This window comes from Xenopus laevis, chromosome 8L (genome assembly GCF_017654675.1).
Source record: "Xenopus laevis strain J_2021 chromosome 8L, Xenopus_laevis_v10.1, whole genome shotgun sequence".
Classification (NCBI taxonomy): Eukaryota; Metazoa; Chordata; class Amphibia; order Anura; family Pipidae; genus Xenopus; species Xenopus laevis.
The window spans coordinates 115,126,412-115,148,121 of record NC_054385.1 but is presented as its reverse complement, the minus strand read 5'-3'; the positions used below and the strand labels follow the sequence as shown (position 1 = coordinate 115,148,121).

General features: G+C 35.2%; 1 protein-coding gene across 1 annotated transcript; it reads left to right on the top strand.

The window, feature by feature from the left end:
* Window positions 1-4,353: 4,353 nt before the first annotated feature.
* LOC108699029 (vomeronasal type-2 receptor 26) lies at window positions 4,354-21,156 on the top strand (the record flags this gene model as incomplete). The annotated part of the gene is made up of 7 exons (XM_018230886.2): window positions 4,354-4,435; window positions 6,314-6,552; window positions 13,247-14,026; window positions 16,108-16,335; window positions 17,852-17,975; window positions 19,556-20,426; window positions 21,102-21,156. Coding segments are annotated over exons 1-7 (2,379 nt in total), but the record flags the coding sequence as incomplete, so codon positions are not given.
* Window positions 21,157-21,710: the final 554 nt, after the last annotated feature.

Genomic DNA, 21,710 nt, shown 5'->3' with positions numbered 1-21,710 from the left:
CTTCAAACAGCTGAGCTGCCATGTGCTCAGTGTCTACTTCCTGGTTTCACATCAGTGTGCAGGGACTGTAGCAGAGATGTAGGGGAATAAGGAATTGAGAGGCCCATGGAGGACTTGGGGTGCGGGACCCCAAGCCTGGGAAACTTGACCATGGAGGGTTTAGCTCTCAGAGACAGCAAGAGAATGTGACAGGAGCTGCTTGGTAAAGGATTCCTGTGAAAGAGGCTGGGATGTGCTCATACTCCGGATAAGTGTTGAAGCCATTCTGAAGACTTCTGTGAAACACTGTGAATGCCTTTTCCAGATCTATGTGAGCCCTCGGTGAGTGTTCTGCCTGAGGAAAGGGTATCGCCAGTACCAGCTCTGTGTGAGCCATCAGTGAGTGATCTGCATGAGGTAAAGGTATTGGAATGGCTCTGGCGTGTGTTCCCTGTGTTAGGAGCGGTGTCGATCAGGTGCCTGCTATGTGGGTGCTACTGACTCTACCCAAAGGAGAGGTATAGGGGGCAGGTAGTGCTACCTGCAGTAAATAGCTCTTGGGATTCTGTCTCCACTTGGAGTGGAATTTGGGACTGTGTCCTGGGAAGAGAATGTGTGAGGAATTAGAACAACACATGGGTACCCCAGGGCAGGGTTTATATTGTTTGAATTCCTTCCTTGTGATGTAATCTTGCCTTTTCTTTACTCCTATATAAGATTTGTTAATGCAATGGTGTGGTTAAACATTTGTTTCCTAGTGAGGCCACCCATAGGTGTATCCCCGGTTCCCACTAGGTGAAGACACTGCCATGGAGAGAAATTCCCATGGTAATATATTAATGGTGTATACAGTATCCTATGGCACAGGGGGTGGCCAAGATGGGGTTACAGATAGTAATAACAATGATATTAATGTAGAAAGTGCAGATATGTGCAACTAGACTGGTAGAAGAAATTGAAGAATTAAGCTATGAGGAAAGACTGTCGAAAATGGGGATGTTTTCTCTGGAAAAAGGGGACATGATTACTCTTTTCAAGTATATCAGAGGAAATTATACACAGACAACTTCACCAAGTGTTCTTAAATATACTATCTCAACTATTGAGTACAAGTTTTAAAATCAAACCCTAAACAGGGGGAACAAAAAAAGGAAGGGCCAACGTAATCACTTGTCAACAAATTTTGTGGTCAATATAACATATACTTCTCACACAGAGTTAATAATAATGGCAACCTTCAATCCATTTGATGTAAACATACAATGTTAGATGTGTAGCTGTAGATTTATATAAGGTCCATATAATTTATCATGAAGCAAACAAAAAAGCCCCTCACTAACCGTTTAAATGGTGTGGCCACATTCACTAATTTGTCATGTGTAATAGATCCAGTGTTGTGCATCACAATGATGATAAAATGAGGGAACTCCCTCCATAGTTGTGCTCTCTCAGACGCCTCAAAGTCAATTTGACTGCAAAAATCTACACTTGAAGAAATGCTAATGGTTTGTCATCAAACTGTTACAAATCAACACGTAATGCAATTTCAATGGTTGGTCAGACCAAATTAACTCTATAAAATATATTTTGGTAGGAGGACTGGAATGGGGTCTTCTCATTAAAACATGGATTTGTTACTATGAGCAACATCATCAGTGATATTTGTCTCCAATGTTTTATACAGCATGATAAATAGGCCTATTATTATTGTTGAAAAGTGCCAACATTTACCCAGTGAAAATGGATACATAATTAGCAGACAAATTGATACATTAGGTAATGAGGGTCCTGCCCACAATGGCTTACAGAAGGGAGAGGTAGAGGAGAATGGGAGAACAAGAGGTGGTAACTGTAGATATCAGGGTTTTAGATTTAAGCCTTAAGTGGTTATTATCAAAGAACAAAGATTATAGAACATGACACTCATACAGAATTGCTGTGTTGTAGAAGTTCAAGGTTAAAGGCCATTCTGTTATTAGAATGTAGAATGTTTGCACAGAACACGGAATACATCTGTTGTCTCATGTCACAAGTATTGATAGTGCAAAGCCAATAAAGACACATATAGTTTCAGAAACTGCAGCATAGATACCATTATGGACACTGTGCTGACACAGTAGATGGACCTTATTTGGCTTTTGTACTGAGACTGTGAGTCTGTCCCTAAGATGGAAATAGTGACACAGTTATGCTAAAACAAGAATGATGATTGGATGTCTCTGGATCAGCCCCATGGATGAAGAAATGGTTAAATAGTCATCTGTTGTATTGATAATTGTTCCCTCAACGTCCTCACAAGCTTTCAGGACGTATGAGCTATTATTTAATACTCTGTACTATATTACTCTGTATTAATGTATATCTCAAATAAAGCTGTCTGGTTAATATCCTGAGTGAATCTGAATGGTTCAAGTCAGGCCCAGGGGGAACTTTGGGGCCAGGCTCGATTTGAGTAAGTATTTATTTAAATCCAAGAGAGACTTACTCATTGTAAGTGAGAATCATATATCCCTAGTGGAGAATCATATCGATAGACGAGCGACAATATATACAAGAATATATTTTATATATATATATATATATATAAAATATATTCTTGTATATATTGTCTCTATATAAAAAATATATATAAAATATATTCTTGTATAGATGCTTTGTATATGCTTCGCTAAAGAGGTGGGTCTTTAGTTATTGTTTGAAGGTTTGGAAAAAAGGAGAGAGTCTGATATCTTGTGGCGAGAGAGACAGAGACAGGCAGAAGTTGAGAGAAGTTTTGCAGTAAGAAATGGTATGAAGTGAGTTTAATTTGATGTTGGGTCTGTCAGTTGAGAAAGTCACAGACAGATAGACTTTGTCTAAGGGAAACTAGGATACAAAAGAGTCCTCAGCAGGGATTAAGCCTAAGAACATTGCATGTTTGTGAACCAGAAAGTTGTTTTTTCTTAAATTTAGAAAGCAGGGTTCAATGAGAACCAAGAGCCAGCGGTAATCATGGCTCCTGCAGAACTATAGTGGTCAATATAAAACAATATACAACAATAAAGAAATAGGTAGCCCTTTAGAGTATCTCCCTCCTGCCGTTCTCTTTCAGTCTCTCAACTGTGTAAAAAATGTCCCAAAAAAAGGAAAAAATATATTCCAAAAAATATACTGTATGTTTTCTTGCTCTCTTTGCTCTCTCCATTTGCTTTAGGCGCTGTTCTACAAGAAAACATATATTTTTTGGGAATGCTAACGAAAAAATTGATTTTTTTAACTACGTAGCAAATATAAAAAGGCGGGAAGCTATTGAGTTCTGTACACTCAAGAGTTCCATACAATGAAGGGTGTAGCTTCTGAATGAAGCCAATCCTTGTATGCAATTTTGTGGAACCTGTGACCCAATACAATGGACCTGTATTTTTTTAAGAACACATTTTGCCATTCACCCAAAAATAATTTAGTTGAGTAGGAAATGTTTATGCCACATTCTGTTGACATGCCATGAGTAGTAATAGGTGTGACTTGTAGTTGCATGAACACATTTTCAAGCACCAACATTTAGCAAATTTAAGAATTTCTCAGGTTAATTTGTTAATTTTATTTCTGTTCTGAAAACCTCAGTCAATTCACTAATCACAGTGCAATGCCAATGTTATAATCATTGGCTATTTCTGAAAAGACACATATAGCAAACAGATGTTCTGTATCTCTTACAGTCTAAAGGTTGCAGCAAATTATTTTTAGAGTAGTCAGAGCACAGTTACTATGGGTATATAAGAAAGTCTCTGCAATGAATCTGCAGGAATTAGCCCTGAATCAACCTGCCATTCTGCTACACGGATGGAAATGCAGTTATGGTGGGAAGCCCAGGTAACAACAGGCTACTCAGGAGGGGAATCAGTTATGTGTGTGTGTTATTCACTTTTGAAGACTGCTGACTTCATATCATATAGTTCTTATGCTTGGAATAAATTTTCTTACCGTGTGTGTGTGTTTGTGTGTGCGTGTATAAATAAATCTATTCTTCCATACCAGACAAGCAGCACTTCAGTCCAGACACTTATTTGAGTAATGGATTCAAATTTATTGTTCATAAAAGGTATTACAAAAGATCTGACGCGTTTCATGCAGCAATGCTTTGTTAAAAATCATCTATTTTTCACCTTTATTAAGCACACACTCCTCATGTACTCAGTGGATAGGAGGAATATGAACAGACAGAGCTATGTATGTTTGGTTCAGCTTTCATCTAAATGTACCTTATATATTTAATAATAAGCACTACATCTGGTTGGTAAGTTTTGGGCTGGTTAAAGTCAAACAATCCACATCTGCTGCTGTGTAGAGGTCTAAAGCTTTCATGCAGTGATTTTAATGCACAGATGCTTAGTTATGCAGACAGAAGGAAACATAAAGCAGTCAGTAATAACAACCAATCAGGTATTTGCAATGAAACTGAATGAGACCAATGCAGGTACATTGCTTATTACCACCCCCCCCCCTCTCTCTCTCTCTCTCTCTCTCTCTATATATATATATATATATACTCAGTATGTTTTATTTTATTTAAAGTCAAGTTGAAGAGATGATATCATGTATTTAAGCTGAAGCAGAAGGTTAAAAGTATAATATTCCTTATCTACATTTTTGCATTTATACTTGTAAATTAGCTTTGACATATTTCAGTAGTTACTGTTCCTTCTTAAATTAATTATTCAATATAAAAATAAAAACTGGGTAAATAGCGGTGCAAATTAAAAAAAAATTATTCATTATAGAAAAATGAAAAAGTAGTGTTCTGTTATTTTTTATGTATTACATTTCTGGCTAACTACTGTATATAAGAAGCATTTTTATTTAGCACAGCCTATCTATTTACCCAGTTTTTATTTTTACACCGAACTGTTCTTTCAAAGGGCAACAATGGCAAAAATGAAAATTTAATATAAGCTTCATCATTCTGAAAAAAAAGAAACTTTCTAAATATAATCAATTAAAAAATGTGTACTGTTTCTGAAAGAAAGTTTTTCTTTGCTATCCCTCTCTCAGCATCTGTTTCTCTTCATGCAGGACTTGGGTGAGTTCATGAAGGTCCAATACATCTTTTACGGTGGCTCCGTTTCTAGCAGATGTTTTAGAGCTCGCTCAAATAACTGATTGCAGCACAAACAAAATCTAACTAAATAACTGCCTTTTGCACAAATCTGCATGTAGAGAGTCATGATGTCTGGTGATTTTAAATGGGTTAGCTCTAATGCATCTTCTAGTCAAAAAGAGCCCCCCCACCAAAAAAAAGATATATTTAATTTTTAATTTATTATATTTAGAGAATGTCTTATATTGGTATGAAGAAGCTTATATTAAATTTTCATGCTCAAGACAGTCCCCTTTTAGGAAATATAGAATACCTAAAATAAAATGTGTGTCTTCCAGCCCAGGCCTCATTCTGATTTGCTTGCTAATTCATTGCTAAAAGATTTGCAGTCCCTCATTATTTTGCTTGCTAGATCTCTTGCATCTGCTGCCTATATTATGGAACGTTTTTTGTTTTTTTTATAAAGCTGCTTTAAATGGGGTTCTGAAATACACCAAACAATGCCAATTTAATGTTCTTCAGCTGAAATTTAGGTTTGTACATGACGCTATTTTTATGCAAATTGTTTTGCTGGTTATAAAATTGTAGACACAGTACATGATAAATTTCGATATTCGAATTTTTTTCAAATTCAAATTTGGACTATTCCCTAGTCGAAGTACACAAAAAATAGCTCAAAATTCTAATTTTTTTCATTCGAAAATTCACCTCGACCTTTGATAAATTTAGTAAAATAAACTAAAAATTCGAATTTAAAATTGTGTGAGTAAAAAGAGGTGCTTTCCTTTAAAACATTAGTTGAATACATTTATCCTATTGACACAACTGTTTACATCACTTTCATGCTAGAAAACCTTTGCTGACTTTATCCAATGACATCGGATTACACCAGGTTGTGTAAAATAATGGCCCTGGTTGTGGTTGGTCTGGCATAAATAAATGATACATTTTATTCTATTGCAATGCAAGCTGGGACACAAGAAATTGGAGCAAATCAATTAGCCAATAAGCTGTGGAATGTGGTTTTCAATTTTTCATCTTTTCATCTTCCACCCCTTCAGCAAAAGATGTTTTGGGTTTGGAAAGACTTTCTGCAGCCTAAATTAAGCAGATAAAACTAAGTTGAAGTTCTTCTCAAGATCATTATAGAGTAAAGTAACATTGGACTACAGCAAATGTTGAGGTGTACAAAAACCGTGAGTCTTTTTTTTTAAGTATTCCTTCCAATATTAACTTTCCATCCTGATTGTCTCTTAGGTTTTTCTTGCAGATTGTATTCCATTGTTGTATTTGCTGCCATTGCTGGGTTTTCATTCATTGGAACACTCCTGGCGGGAGCACAGAATAAGCCCAAGATCTCAACGGCCTGTGCACTACATTCCCAAGCCATTCAAGGCTATAAGCAGGAAGGTGACATTATTTTGGGAATACTTATTGAGCTTTTCATTTACAAACACACTACCGATGAAAAATTCATGAAAGAACCTTTGAAATTTGTAAGGTGTGTTGGGTAAGTAATGTTAATAATTAAATATCCGCTCAATGGTTTTCTCAGGAACAAGTGTACAGTTTCTAGGCATATTTGGGGCAGATTTAACTTTTTTTTTCCATAATTTAAAACTTTTTGTGGCATTTATTTGCATTTTCGAAATGCAAATAAATGCAATTTATTTAGCGCAAAAAACTCAAACAAAAAAAATTTGGGATGTCATTTTAACATACTAAATTTGCCAGAAAATTAAGGTGCAGATTTATCAAGGATCAAATTGAAAATTCTAATTTTTAAATTAGGATTTTGAGTTTATTTTAGTGTAATTCGACATGGGAATAGTCCAAATTCGATTCAAGTTTAAAAAAAAATTGAAATCCGAATTTAAAAATTTACCATGTACTGTCCATTTAAGAATTCAAATTTGACTATTCGCCATCTAAAACCTGCCGAATTGGTGTTTTAGCCTATGGGGGAACCTCCTTCAACTAATTTGGAGTCATTTGGTGGACTTTTGAAAATCAAATTTTTTTTTTAATTTGAGTTTGTGGGTTGATCCTATCCACCTGAATTTAAAAAAAATGATTTTTAAATACATTTTGATTGGTAATTTTTTCAAATTTTGAGTTTTTGGGAGTTGATGGGAGTTTTTAGAAACTCGACCCTTGTAGAATGTGATTTTACAGTGTTTGCATTGTATTTCCACATTTTTATGTGATTAGGTTTTCATGATTCAAGTTTAATAATACATGAGCACAATCAAGATTTTTGAGTTTTAAAATTTGACCTTTTCCAAATTAAAAAAAAACATGAAAATACTTAATTCTGAATGTTTATGCATGTTCCTGGAATTTATTCCATTCTCAATCTCAAATATTAGAGCAGAGTGAGACAGTAGCTAGTGAGATAAATTAGCATAATCTGTAAATATGGCCCAAATTCAGTTAGACTTACATTGAGTGAATTTAGAAAACAAATAATTATATGATGATTGATGAAAGGTGTAATTACACATGTTTGACTGCACCTGGAAACTAAGAGGACCCACATTGGCAATAATAAAGTAATTTAACAAAACAAGAAAAAGCTGTGATGTACAGTAGATCAAAGTTTTATAATGTTGTGGACTGTCCAATATGAAAAAACTAGACATCCCATCCAGTCTATGCTTTTAACCTTTAAAAACTATTCAGTGACAAAGGAAGGTGCTGCCTGGGTTTTATATTACTTATAGCAATAGTGTGAAATACTGTAAGTGAAAAGTGCAAGTGTCAGACGATACTAAAGATACTGTATGTATGTATGTATGTAATTTTACACAGTGGTTTGCAAGGCCTAAATACAAATACAGGGGTATAATTATTATAAATTGTACAGTGAGAATACATACTAGGGGGTGGATTTATCAACCGTCAAGTTTATGGGAGTCTATAAAAACACCCATAAACTCCCAAAAACTTGAAATTCAAAAAAACAAAAAAAATCTAAGGGGCCGATTCATGAAGCTCGAGTGAAGGATTCGAATTAAAAAAACTTCGAATTTCGAAGTGTTTTTTGAGCTACTTCGACCATCGAATGGGCTACTTCGACCTTCGACTACGACTATCGAAGGATTCGAACTAAAAATCGTTCGACTATTCGACCATTCGATAGTCGAAGTACTGCCTCTTTAAAAAAAACTTCGACCCCCTACTTCGGCAGCTAAAAGCTACCGAAGTCAATGTTAGCCTATGGGGAAGGTCCCCATAGGCTTGCCTAAGTTTTTTTGATCGAAGGATATTCCTTCGAGCGTTGGATTAAAATCCTTCGAATCGTTCGATTCGAAGGATTTAATTGTTCGATCGAAGGAATAATCCTTCGATCGTTCGATCGTAGGATTTGCGCTAAATCCTTCGACTTCGATATTCGAAGTCGAAGGATTTTAGTTCCTAGTCGCATATCGAGGGTTAATTAACCCTCGATATTCGACCCTTCATACATCTGCCCCTAAATGTATTAAGAAATTAAATTTTTTTAAATTCGGGTGAATAGAATCAAACTGCAAATTTGAATTAAAATGTTTCAAGTCAAAGTCAAACAAACAACTCTGAATTGATTGTAGGAGGTTCCCCATAGGCTAAAACACCAATTTGGCAGGTTGTAGATGGTGAATTTGAATTCTTAAAGGGACAGTACATGATAAATTTCAAAATTCGAATTTCAATTTTTTTTTTAAAACTCAAATCGAATTTGGACTATTCCCTGGTTAAATTACACCAAGGGGCATATTTATCAAGGGTCGAATTTCAAATTGAAAAAGCTTTGAAATTCGAATTCAACCAAATTAATTTGAAGGTTTTTTCTGGTGAAACAGGTCAGTTTTCGATTGAATAAGTCCGTATTCCACCAAATTTGAATCATACAAATTGAAGGAACATCACATTCGTATGAATTCCATTGAATTCGATTCAAAGTTTTCCCCCAAAAAAACTTAGATTTTTCAAAGTCCACCAACTGACTCCCAATAGGTTCTAGTAGGTCCCCCATAGGCTAAAACAGCAATTCGGCAGGTTTTAAATGGCGAATGATCAGAGTCTAATTTTTAAGACACAGTACATGATAAATTTCGATATTCGAATATTCTATTTTTTTTTTCAAATTTGAATCGAATTTGAACTATTCCCTAGTCGAAGTACAAAAAAAATAGCTTGTAATTCTAATTTTTTTCATTCGAAAATTCACCTAGACCTTTGATAAATCTGCCCCTAAAATAAACTCGAAATTCAAGGTTGAATCTGCCTCTGTTGCAATACACATTTGGGATGATGTTCCTGTCCCAAAGAGCTTTCAATCTACTCCCATCTGAAAGCTGGAAATAGAAGAAGAAGGCAAATAATTAAAAAATTGGCCATTCTACAACATACTAAAAGTTAATTTAAAGGTGAATCACCCCTTTAAAGGTGAAATCCACCATAATTATAATAATAATTATAATACAACAACATATTCCACAGGCCTCTATAATATTATTATTTTTATTAACATATTATTATTAACTTATTTCTAGAGCACTGATGTACTCCGCAGCACATAAATGGGTCTACATAAAGAACATACAAAATTCCAAACATAGTGACCAGTATCCGATACAAAATGTGAAGAGGGGTAACTAGATCTAAATAGGCCCTACAGCAAATTATTTTTCAGGTCCCCAAAATGTTTAGAGGTTGACTTGTTTTTTCAATATGTATAAAATTTGTATATGAATTAGGCCCCCCTACAGTCAGGGGATCTGCTTCCTCTGTAGTTGCGCCAAAATGTTTGGGGGACACGCCACTTTGTCAACACTTGCACAATGTACCTTGCTTGCAGCAGCTCTGTGTGCCTTTGGATTTCTTTTCTTCTGGATAACAGATCCCATACCTGTACCCATCAGGGCCTATACTTATTGCTAGTAAGTACAGGTCTCACCAACAATGTGTTCTGTAGAACCCAGACAGGAATGCTCTCTTGTGCCCCGTGGTGCTCTAGCACACAAATGGGCAGATTTATCAAGGGTCGAATTGAAAATTCAAATTTTTTAAATTCAAATTTTGAGTTTATTTTAGTATAATTCGTCTAGGAAATAGTCCAAATTCAATTTGAGTTTTAAAAAAAATTAGAAATTCGAATTTTTACATTTATCATGTAGGGGCAGATTTATCAAAGGTCGAGGTGAATTTTCGAATGAAAGAAATTTGAATTTCGAGCTATTTTTTGTGTACTTCGACTAGAGAATAGTCCAAATTTGATTTGAATTTGAAAATAATGCAAAAATTTGAATATCGAAATTTGAATGTATTGTGTCTTTAAAATTTTGACTTCAACTATTCACCATCTAAAACCTGACGAATTGCTGTTTTAGCCTAATGGGACCTCCTAGAACCTATTTGGAGTTTATTGGTGGACTTTGAAAAATTTAAGTTTTTTTGAGGAAAAAATTTAAATCGATTGCGCTATTAATTTGATTAGAATTCAGCCGAATACAGACCTATTTGATCGAAAATGGGCCTATTCGACACCTTCAACTTAATTTCAGTTGGTCTTTTCGAATTCGAATTTCAAAGTTTTTTGAATTCGAAATTCAACCCTTGATAAATATGCCCCTTTCTGTTCATTCCTATAGGATTTTAGATGCTCATTTATGAAAGTGTTCATTATTTGATAAATATGCCTTATTCCCACTTTGATAAATCAAAGGTTTAGTAATTACTGATGGTAAATGAACGGCTGGCTTTTCTATATAGAGTAAAATGTAATATAGTATTTCCTCTCCGTTATAGCTTTTCTCTCCAGTATTACCGTCACTATTTGGCAGCCATATATGCTACTGAAGAGATTAACAGGAACCCTAACATATTACCCAATATCACATTAGGTTTCCATATTTATGACACGTGTTCCAGTGATAGAGAAGCAATGGCAAATGTTTTAAGTATATTATCTCTGAGAAACCAATATGTCCCTAATTATAAGTGCAAGAGTAAAGGCACAGTGGGTGCATTCGTCGGACATTTGTTATCCTCGTTATCACATGCAATGTACTTGCTCCTTGGGATATACGGATTTTCACAGGTGAGAAACTGACTTATTATATATAAAACAAGGGTATTGTTTATGTTAATGCCACTTAGATGCAATTTAGCAAAACACTTTGCTCATGTCTATATCAAAAATATAACACATATAATTACTTACAATTAAAAGGGGTGGTTCACCTTTGAGTTAACTTTGAGCATGATGTAGAGAATGATATTCCGATACAATTTGCAATTGGGTTTAATTTTTTTATTATTTGTAGCTCTCATTTGCAATTTCAGCCATCTGGTTGCTAGGGTTCAAATTAAGTATAGGAAAATAGGCAAGCACTGCCGGACGTCACTTCAAATGGGTAAAATACAACTTTTATTTCAAATCATTAAAACCAAACTGTCCTGACGCGTTTCGTATCCATGCGATACGTAGTCATAGGCACAAGTTCACACAAACTCTCAACGGCTTTTTGAAACGATTCTCAAAGGAAATGACATCACTAATTTAATTCAATCATTTGGAATAAAAAACAGATGTTAGCGATGTCCTTATCGTTGCTATGAGTTAATTAAAACCCTGCCGTATAGAACCATACTTGTTTGTTAAAACATAGGTAAAAATGTGTTTGAAAGCAAGTTATGAAAAAAGCCAAGGAAAATACAAAGAGGAACAAACAAATGAATTAACAAATGAATAAACCCTCAATTTCATTCAACAGATATTAACTATGAATATTTAACAAAACACGTTAAATTTTAAAAAGTTTAAGTTCATCTTAATGTATTAAATGATTATAAGAAATTAATGTCAATGTGTCAATGTGTCAATGATGTCATAAATATTTAGTAATTCATAATTTTAGTATATACCGTAAATTGTAAATAGGTAAAGACACAAGGGCATTAATAATAATTATCGATAATTAATATTTAACAATTCATGATTAATAATGTAAATAATTTAAATAATTTAAGTAAATCATTGTTCCTAGGCTAATGAATTTTACCCTGGTAAGCTATACCCAAAATGGGAGTAAAATTATTTTCTGATCATGATGAAGCATGTAGAGTGAGACAAGATTTTCAGCGATGTATAATATACATTGTATATATAAGCAGCTACTTGTGAGACAACTGGATACGGTGATAGACGTATTAGACACAAAATGTATGGAGTTCAAAGGCATAGATAAGAAAATGTTCTAATTGCCATGTTATCAATCTCTAACTCAATTTTTTAACTAAATTTTGCACAAGAACACAGAATTAAACAAAATTGAATTAAACATGGCAAGATATGTCAAACCTAAGATTTAGGCCTGCAGGTTGGCGAGTTCCAAGTGTAAAAATCCAGAATGCTTCTCTATGGAGAAGCCTTTCCATTAAATTGCCTCCTCGATAGACTGGCTCAATTTTTTCTATGCCTTGAATGTCCAAACACTTTACGTCACCATTATTACAATCAAAAAAATGCCTAGATACTACCGTGGAATGACTGTGGGAGGCTATGTGATGTATATGTTCTCTCATTCTGCATTTTAAATTCCTGGATATTAAAAAAATCAATTGACCTGAGAGATCGCCTTTTACAAAGAAACTATTCATTTGATCTTTTGAAATCTTCTTTTTTGAAAGGCACTACCAGCCTACTCGGGCCGGCACTGAGAGGGACTGAACAGAAAGGGGAGTAATAAAATGTATGAATAACAATACATATGTAGCCTTACAGGGCATTTGTTTTTTAGATGGGTCAGCGACCCCGTTTTGAAAGCTGGAAAGAGTCAGCTGAAGACAAATTATTAAGAAACTATAAAAAATAAATATTGAAAATCAATTGAAAAGTTAGAATTAGCCGTTCTATAACTAACCAAAAAGTTAAATTAAAGTTGATCCACTCCTTTAAACGAAACATTCTCCAGTTTTTTTTTAAATAGGAAGTTCAAACTTAATAACAGAACAAGGAAGCTGTTGTAACGAGAGCCCAGCCTACTACAGCCAGGCTTCACACGTTACTTTTATATATCCTATCCAAATGATCTTTGTTAAGAACAAATGCCAAAGAAAAGACAATATTTTTGAAATTTTTGTCCATAAAACCCCATATCCTTATACAACACTTTTGGTAACTTTTTTAAACCTTCTTCTACTCAGATTAGTTATGGAACTCAGGATAGCAGCTTCAATGATAGAGTTCAGTTTCCAACATTTTACAGCACTATGACCAGCGAGAACTCCCAGAATAAAGCCATTATTCACCTCCTCAAAACATTTAACTGGACATGGGTGGGAATTGTATCATCAGATGATGCAGAACGCCACGTAAGGAATGAGAAGCTAAAAGCTCAGATAATCAATAGCGGTGCTGCTTGTGTTGAATTTTACATTGTCATCAAGGAGAAGAATCTTCCTACCTTGTTTCACTCTGCAGAAACAATAAAAAGCTCAACTTCAAATGTTATCATAGTGGACATAAGCATAAGGTACTTCAATGATATCGTCTTAAGCTTGGCAATCAACTCGGAAAGGAAAATCGTTTGGATTGTTTCAATTGACATGACAAGTACATTGGTAAACTATGAAATAACAGCATTAAATGGATCCCTATTTTTAGCATTACCCCAAGGGGACATACCTGGTCTGCAGGAGTTCATGTACTCTGTAAACCCTTTGAAATTTCCAATGGATCCTATAACTGCCTCTCTGTGGGATGAAGTATTTTCTCTACCAAATGAAACAGGAACCATAAATAATAGAAATGGCACTTTAAAAACGTTTGAGCCATATGTTCCTAACTTTAATACCTACAGACTGACCTATAATACATATGTATCTGTATATGCCCTAGGACATGCTCTTCATAATATGTATATGGATAGTATTTCCAAGAGGTTGGATTCTTCAGAATTTGTGGAAACATTCGTGCCATGGAAGGTATTAAAATTAAAAAAAGTGTTGCTCATCTTTTAGTAGCTTGCAAACAAAAGAATTTGCAATTTCTTTGTGTTTTTCAAATATTTATTTTGTTCTGCTGATTGGAATTTAAACTAAGTAGCTTATAGAATTATTTTTTGGAATTTTGGGGTCAGTGACCCCTATTAACCAAAAAAAAAATTCCTGACAGATAGTCATGAAATTTTGATATGTTTATCCTTCTATATTTTCCAGTTCATAGCACTTAGTCCCAGTGCTGGAAAATTTTGATATTCGTTTTTTAAAATGATGCATTATTGCCTGCCATTCTTCTTTTTATCTTTGGTATGAAAGTTTGTTAGCTGGGCCTTTCCTCTCAAATATCTTTCACGCTGTTATACTATTATTTTAATTAACAAGAATTTAGGAAACATATTATGCAGCTGTAGAACAGGGGTCCCCAACCTTTTTCAATTGTGAGCAACATTTAGATGTAGAAAGAGTTGGGGAGCAACACAAGCATGAAACAAGTTCCTAGGGTGCCAAACAAGAGCTGTGATTGGCTATTTGGTAGCCTCTATGTGAACTGGCAGCCTACAGGAGACTGTGTTTGACAGTACACCTGGTTTTTATATAACCAAAACTTGTCTCACGAGCTATTGGTTGGTGATCACTGCACTAGAAGGTTGTAGACAGTACATCAAACATACAGATTACATACTAATTCTAACAGATACAGGAGACAAATCACGATTAAAGGGCAAACCTTTGAACCATTTTATGTCAATGGACATAAAACAAAGAAAGACATCAGTGTTCAGGAAACCCAGACTGTCCTATTTATCCCTTTGACTGCAAATATTAGCAATCGATACAAATTTAGAATAATGTGTCAGTCCTGATATTAAGAAAGTTGAAAAAAGGAGTACTGTACAGCAACCCAGTTAGTAATAAACTTGGGCAATACTATTTACTCCACAAAATTGTCTCTCTTCATTAACTTTTGTTGGTTTGTTTTTCAATTAATTTCTTCATTATCATTATCATATTTGTGACATTTTCTGGAGAACCATTTTTAACCTACTCTAAGGGGCCGATTCACCAAGGGTCGAATATCGAGGGTTAATTAACCCTCGATATTCGACTGGGAATTAAAATCCTTCGACTTCGAATATCGAAGTCGAAGGATTTTAGCGCAAATAGTTCGACCGTACGATCGAAGGATTATTCCTTTGATCGAACGATTAAATCCTTCGAATCGAGTGATTCAAAGGATTCGAAGGATTTAAATTCAACAACCGAAGGAATATCCTTCGATCAAAAAAACTTAGGAAAGCCTATGGGGACCTTCCCCATAGGCTAACATTGAGTTCGGTAGCTTTTAGATGGCGAACTAGGGGGACGAAGTTTTTTCTTAAAGAGACAGTACTTCGACTATCGAATGGTCGAATAGTCGAACGATTTTTAGTTCGAATCCTTCGATTCAAAGTCGCGGTCGTAGTCGAAGGTTGAAGTAGCCCATTCGATGGTTGAAGTAGCCCAAAAAACACTTCGAAATTCAAAGTTTTTTTACTTCACTCGAAGTTAGTGAATCGGCCCCTAATTAGACTGATTCTGACAGCCAAGTAATTTGCAGACTCAATGGTCACCTCTTCTACTTCTAATTTTTGACCAGATTAGGTGATCATAAATCTATGTGATTAATGGTGTATGTATGTATGCATGTCTAACTTTATTTATAAAGCAGCCCTTAAATGTGGACATAATATTGGTTGGCCAATATACCCCATTCATATATGTATATGGAATTATCGATCAACAGGTATAGAATAGGGTAACACTTCTATTTTTTAAAACTGTTACAATATAATTTCCACCAGCATATGGAACATTCTGTCAGATACCTTGGAAAGGTTCCTGCTGAGTGCAGCTTTTATAATTCAATCTTTCCTTGCATATAAACCTAGGCAGGATTAATATGGGATGGCAAGAATTTACATTTCTGAATTTTCAAATAATTATTATTCTTTTTTATGTACATGTATATATATGTGTGTATGTTGAGTGCTACCTCTCATCTGGTAACAATTTTACCCATTTAGTTAAACAGTTATTTAAAGAAAGTCAATTTTAAGACCATATCTGGAGATGAAATATTCTTTAATGAGCATGGAGAAGCTCCAGGGCGTCTTGATATCCTCAACGTGTACATATTTCCTAATGGAACAATGACTACCAGGAAGGTTGGGAACTTTGATTCAACAGCTCTTCATGGAGATAACTTCATTATTTACAAAGAAAACATTTTGTGGTCACCTCATTTTTATGGGGTAGGTAAAAAATGGCCTTATATCTCCCATGTGCAATATTTTATCATAGTGGCATACAGTAGTAAGTTAGGTTAAAAAAGACACATGTCCATCAAGTTCAACCTTTGAAGTCTATATATAACTTACTTGCTTAACTGCTAGTTGATCCAGAGGAAGGCAAACAAAACATTTGAAGCCTCTTCAATTTGCCTTCCTGACTCCAAAATGGCAATTGGACAAGTCCCTGGATCAACTTGTACTATGAGCTATCTCCCATAACCCTGTATTCCCTCACTTGCTAAACAGCCATCCATCCATTACAAGCTTAGTTGCCCTTCTCTGTACCCTCTCTAATTTAATAATGTCCTGTTTGAGCACTGGAGACCAAAACTGTACGGCATATTCTAGATGGGGCCTTACCAGTGCTCTATACAGTGTAAGAATACAGCTCAAGACCTTGTTTTCCCTTGAATCTAATGAATTTATTATCAACAATATTATCTACATAATCTTTCCATTATTGATTTGCCGGAAGTAGTCCCACTGAGTATAAGTGGCTTGCATACTTAAACATCCCATGTGCATTACTTTACATTTATCAACATTAAGGGGCACATTTACTAAGGGTCGAATATCGAGGGTTAATTAACCCTCGATATTCGACCAGGAACTAAAATCGTTCGACTTCGAATATCGAAGTCGAACGATTTAGCGCTAATACTTCGATCGAACGATTATTCGTTCGATCGAACGATTAAATCCTTCGAATCGAACGATTCGAAGGATTTTAATCGTTCGATCGAACGAATATCCTTCGATCCAAAAAACATAGGCAAGCCTATGGTAACCTTCCCCATAGGCTAACATTGAGTTCGGTAGCTTTTAGCTGCCGAACTAGGGGGTCAAAGTTTTTCTTAAAGAGACAGTACTTCGATTATCAAACGATCGAATAGTCGAACGATTTTTAGTTCGAATCGTTCGATTCGAAGTCGAAGTCGTAGTCGAAGGTCGAACTAGCCCATTAGATGGTCGAAGTAGCCAAAAAAACACTTCGAAATTCGAAGTTTTTTTTATTCGAATCCTTCACTCGAGCTTTGTAAATGTGCCCCTAAATCTCATCTGCCTCTTAACCACCCACATTGCCAGTTTGTCAAGATCCTGTGGCAAGGAGGTCACATCCTGGATGGAATTAATTGGGCTGGATAATTTTGTGTCATCTGCAAACACTGATACATTACTTACAACACCCTCCCCTAAGTCATTATTGAACAATTTAAATAAAAGGGGATCCAATACAGAGAGCCCTGAGGGACCCCACTAAGAACCTTACTCCAAGTAGAGAATGTCCCATTAACAACCACCCTCTGTACCCGATCCTGTAGCCAGTTTCCTATCCATGTGCAACAACTTCATTAAGCCCAACAGATCTTAGTTTAGAAAGCAGTCGTTTGTGGGAAACTGGATCTTTGTATGTATTTTTATATATACTTTGTCCATGTTTAAGTGTTCTTCTTATAAGTGGTTCTTTTATGCTTAGATCCCTCATTCCACTTGCAGCGCAAACTGCCCTCCTGGTTCAAGAAAGGTTTTAATCAAGGAGAAGCCAATTTGTTGTTATAACTGTATTCAGTGCTCAGAAGGAGAAGTATCTACTGTGTCTGGTACGGAGAATTTGCTTATTACTTGCATAACTCTTTTAACTGCACATATACATACACACACCTTTTGAAATCCATTATAAAAGCTGAATTCCATTATAAAAGAACTCCATAACCTGTGCTCCATCTGTAGTTCTTTACATTGAGTAAGGGGGGCTAATGCAGTAAATTATTATAGGAGTTTGTTTAAATTGTGCATAGGAACTGGGAAAAAATGAATAGCTAAAATTGTAAAACATAAAAAAAGTTATAAAAAGATGAATGAATAAATGTATAGATGGAGAAATAACTGCTTTGTTAAAAACATTTTAAAGGGCATGTAAAGTCTAAAATAGAATAAGGCTAGAAATGCTGTATTTTGTATACTAAACACAGTATAAACATGAATTTACTGCACCACAAGCCTAATCAAACAAATAATTTATGCTTTTCAAAGTTCAAAGTTGTAACTTTGTTAAACATCTTTGCAAGACTAAGGGGCCGATTCATCAAGGGTCGAATATCGAGGGTTAATTAACCCTCGATATTCGACTAGGAACTAAAATCCTTCGACTTCGAATATTGAAGTCGAAGGATTTAGCGCAGATAGTACGATCGTACGATCGAAGGATTATTCCTTCGATCGAACGGTTAAATCCTTCTAATCGAACGATTCGAAGGATTTAAATCCAACGATCGAAGGAATATCCTTCGATCAAAAAAACTTAGGAAAGCCTATGGGGACCTTCCCCATAGGCTAACATTGACTTCGGTAGCCTTTAGCTGGCGAACTAGGGGGTCGAATTTTTTTTTAAAGAGACAGTACTTCGACTATAGAATGGTCGAATAGTCGAACGATTTTTACTTCGAATCCTTTGGTCGAAGTAGCCCAAAAAAACTTCGAAATTCAAAGCTTTTTACCTTTGAATCCTTTACTCGAAGTTAATGAATCGGCGCCTAAGACTCAGTGTGGTCTGGGCTGCTTAGGGATTGTCATAAACAAAGCTGTTTGAGTTCTACATGGCTGGGAAGTAAGGAGGGGGCTCCCCCTGCTGTTCATAAGTATCATTGTTTACCTTCTCAGCAGTTAGGGACCATCTGACAATTCCTATCCACAGCAGTAAATGAAGGGAGAATTTCACTGCATACAGTCAGGTTTCTTATAAAAACGGTACACATGTTTTAATTAAAGTATATTGGAGATAGGTTTCTTTTTCAATAAAGAAAGTAAAAATGGGATTTTATTTTTTTGTCTTTACATGCCCTTTAAGGTTAGCGTTAAGGGCTTTAAAAAAACAATATCCACATGACATAAAGATAAAATGACAAGGAATGGTTCTTAAGAATAAAAGCAGATGACGTGTAGTTATGGGCAAATTTTTTTCTCCTTGTTTCATTGTGGAAATGACGCCCATAGACTTTAATGGGCGTCTGCAAATTTTCGCCGGCGGCAAATTTTTGGCGAACCAAAATGGGTCAAATTCGCCCATCCCTAATATGGTTTCCCATTCACAACACAATAAGCATAAATCGTGTTCAGTGCAAGCTCTATTAACTGAGTTCTTCTTTATTTTTGTAAAAATTCTCTGCTTTTATTTCATTAGATATGGAAAACTGTGTGAAATGTCCTAACATCCAGTGGTCGAATGGGCAGAGAGACAAATGCATTATGAGGACCTTGGACTTTCTGTCTTTTGGGGATGCCTTGGGACTATCTCTGGCTTGTATGGCTGTTTTCCTGTCTGTATTAACGACAACGGTTTTGATCATCTTTATAAAGTACAAACATACAACTATAGTAAAAGCAAATAACAGAGAGCTTAGTTATTATCTTATTATCTCACTGATATTGTCTTTTCTCTGCTCTTTATTATTTATTGGTTGGCCAATGAAGGGCACCTGTTTAATAAGACAAGTTGTATTCGCCATTGACTTTACCTTCAGTATCTCCTGTGTGTTGGGCAAAACTCTAACTGTTGTTATTGCCTTTAGTGCCACCAGGCCTGGAAGCAAATTAAGAGGCTGGGTTGGTACAAGGATCCCAAAATGCATTGTGTTGCTCTGCACTCTTGTCGAGATTTTTATCTGCTCATTATGGCTGATCAATTCTCCCCCGTTTCTAGAATATGATACTGAGTCCCACACAACAACGATGATTTTACAGTGCAATGAAGGATCAACTGGTGCATTCTATACCGTGATTGGCTATATTGGACTTTTGGCTTTGATATGCCTCTTTGTTGCTTATCTTTCTCGTGAATTACCAGACATTTTCAATGAAGCTCAGTATATTACTTTCAGCATGTTGGTGTTCTGCAGTGTCTGGATCTCCTTCATCCCAGCCTATTTGAGCACCAACGGCAAGTATTTGACATCCGTGGAAATATTTGCCATACTCGCTTCTGGATCAGGACTTCTTGGCCTTATATTTGTCCCTAAGTGCTATATCATTCTGTTAAAGCCAGAACGGAACACTAGAATATATTTAATACAATTAAAAGATAAATAAACAACGAACAGAGAATGTACAATATATTGTTGCTTAGTATAAGGTAATCAGATGATGAGATTCTAATAAATGAAAGTTGCAGCGGTGTACTGATTGCAAACAATTATATTTTGAATAACTTCAACAAGTGTAGTCTTTCCATCTGAAAATTCAGTTTTTCCTACTTAACGCCAAATGATAGATCCATCATTTCTTTGTAATATTTAAATATAAGTATCACATAAACTATACATCAGGGATGTGTTTTGATCAAATAAAGGTATTTGTCACCGTGAGAAGTGAATCAACAGGCAGTTTACTCGCCCGTCAATCACCACACTGTATAAGTTCTAGTTTAATGATGATGATGAAAAGAAGGTAGAACTTTAGATACAAACAATGCAGCGATTTCAGAATACATCCTGGATACATAAGATACAGATGAAAATAGATAATAAACAACTGCAAGGCTGTAGTTCTAGAATCGATCAGGGGGAAGCAGGAATGAACTGCTGGTTCAAGAATTGGGCGAATCGAATTTCTCTTGACAATAACAGAGCTAATAGGAAAATAAATGGAACAGTATGACTACATAGAAAAGGAAAACGGGGCAGTGATTGAGTAAAGCAGGTCTCCATTACATAGGGCTAGATCAATGATCAAAAACACTGTATCCAAAAGGATGTGAGGATCTCCAAAAATAAAGAGGCAAATATAAAAAGTAGAAAAATGTATTAGGACATGAAGACCTAATGCGTTTCGTGCCTATTGGGGCACTTACTCATAGGCTAAATGGCACACCCCTGTACACCTGTTATATAGGGGCTGTGACCAATCACAAAATTACAAACACATGTTACCACTCCACACAATAAGTGAAGTTCCACCTAGTGGTTAAAACATAAAATGTTGCATACATATCCAAAATAACAAGAGATACACCTCAAAAAAAGCAAACAATAAACAAAAATAACAAATGAAAAAGAAAGAAAATATATGTATAAATGAAGCAATGAAAAAATAATTGAAAAAATAGTAAAGTAATTACAAATAAAGTTATCTAGAAAGAAAAAGTAATAAAGCCAAAAAAGTTAAAATTTACAATACATAATATGATAAGGTTTCCCCAGTATGTATTTTATTTTATACCTTTCGTATATACATATATAGTATATTGTGTGTATTTGATGCATATATAGCATACAGGTTGGCCTACAATAAAGAACAGACCTTTATTAAAAGAGAAATTGAAATAAATATAATTTAAGAAT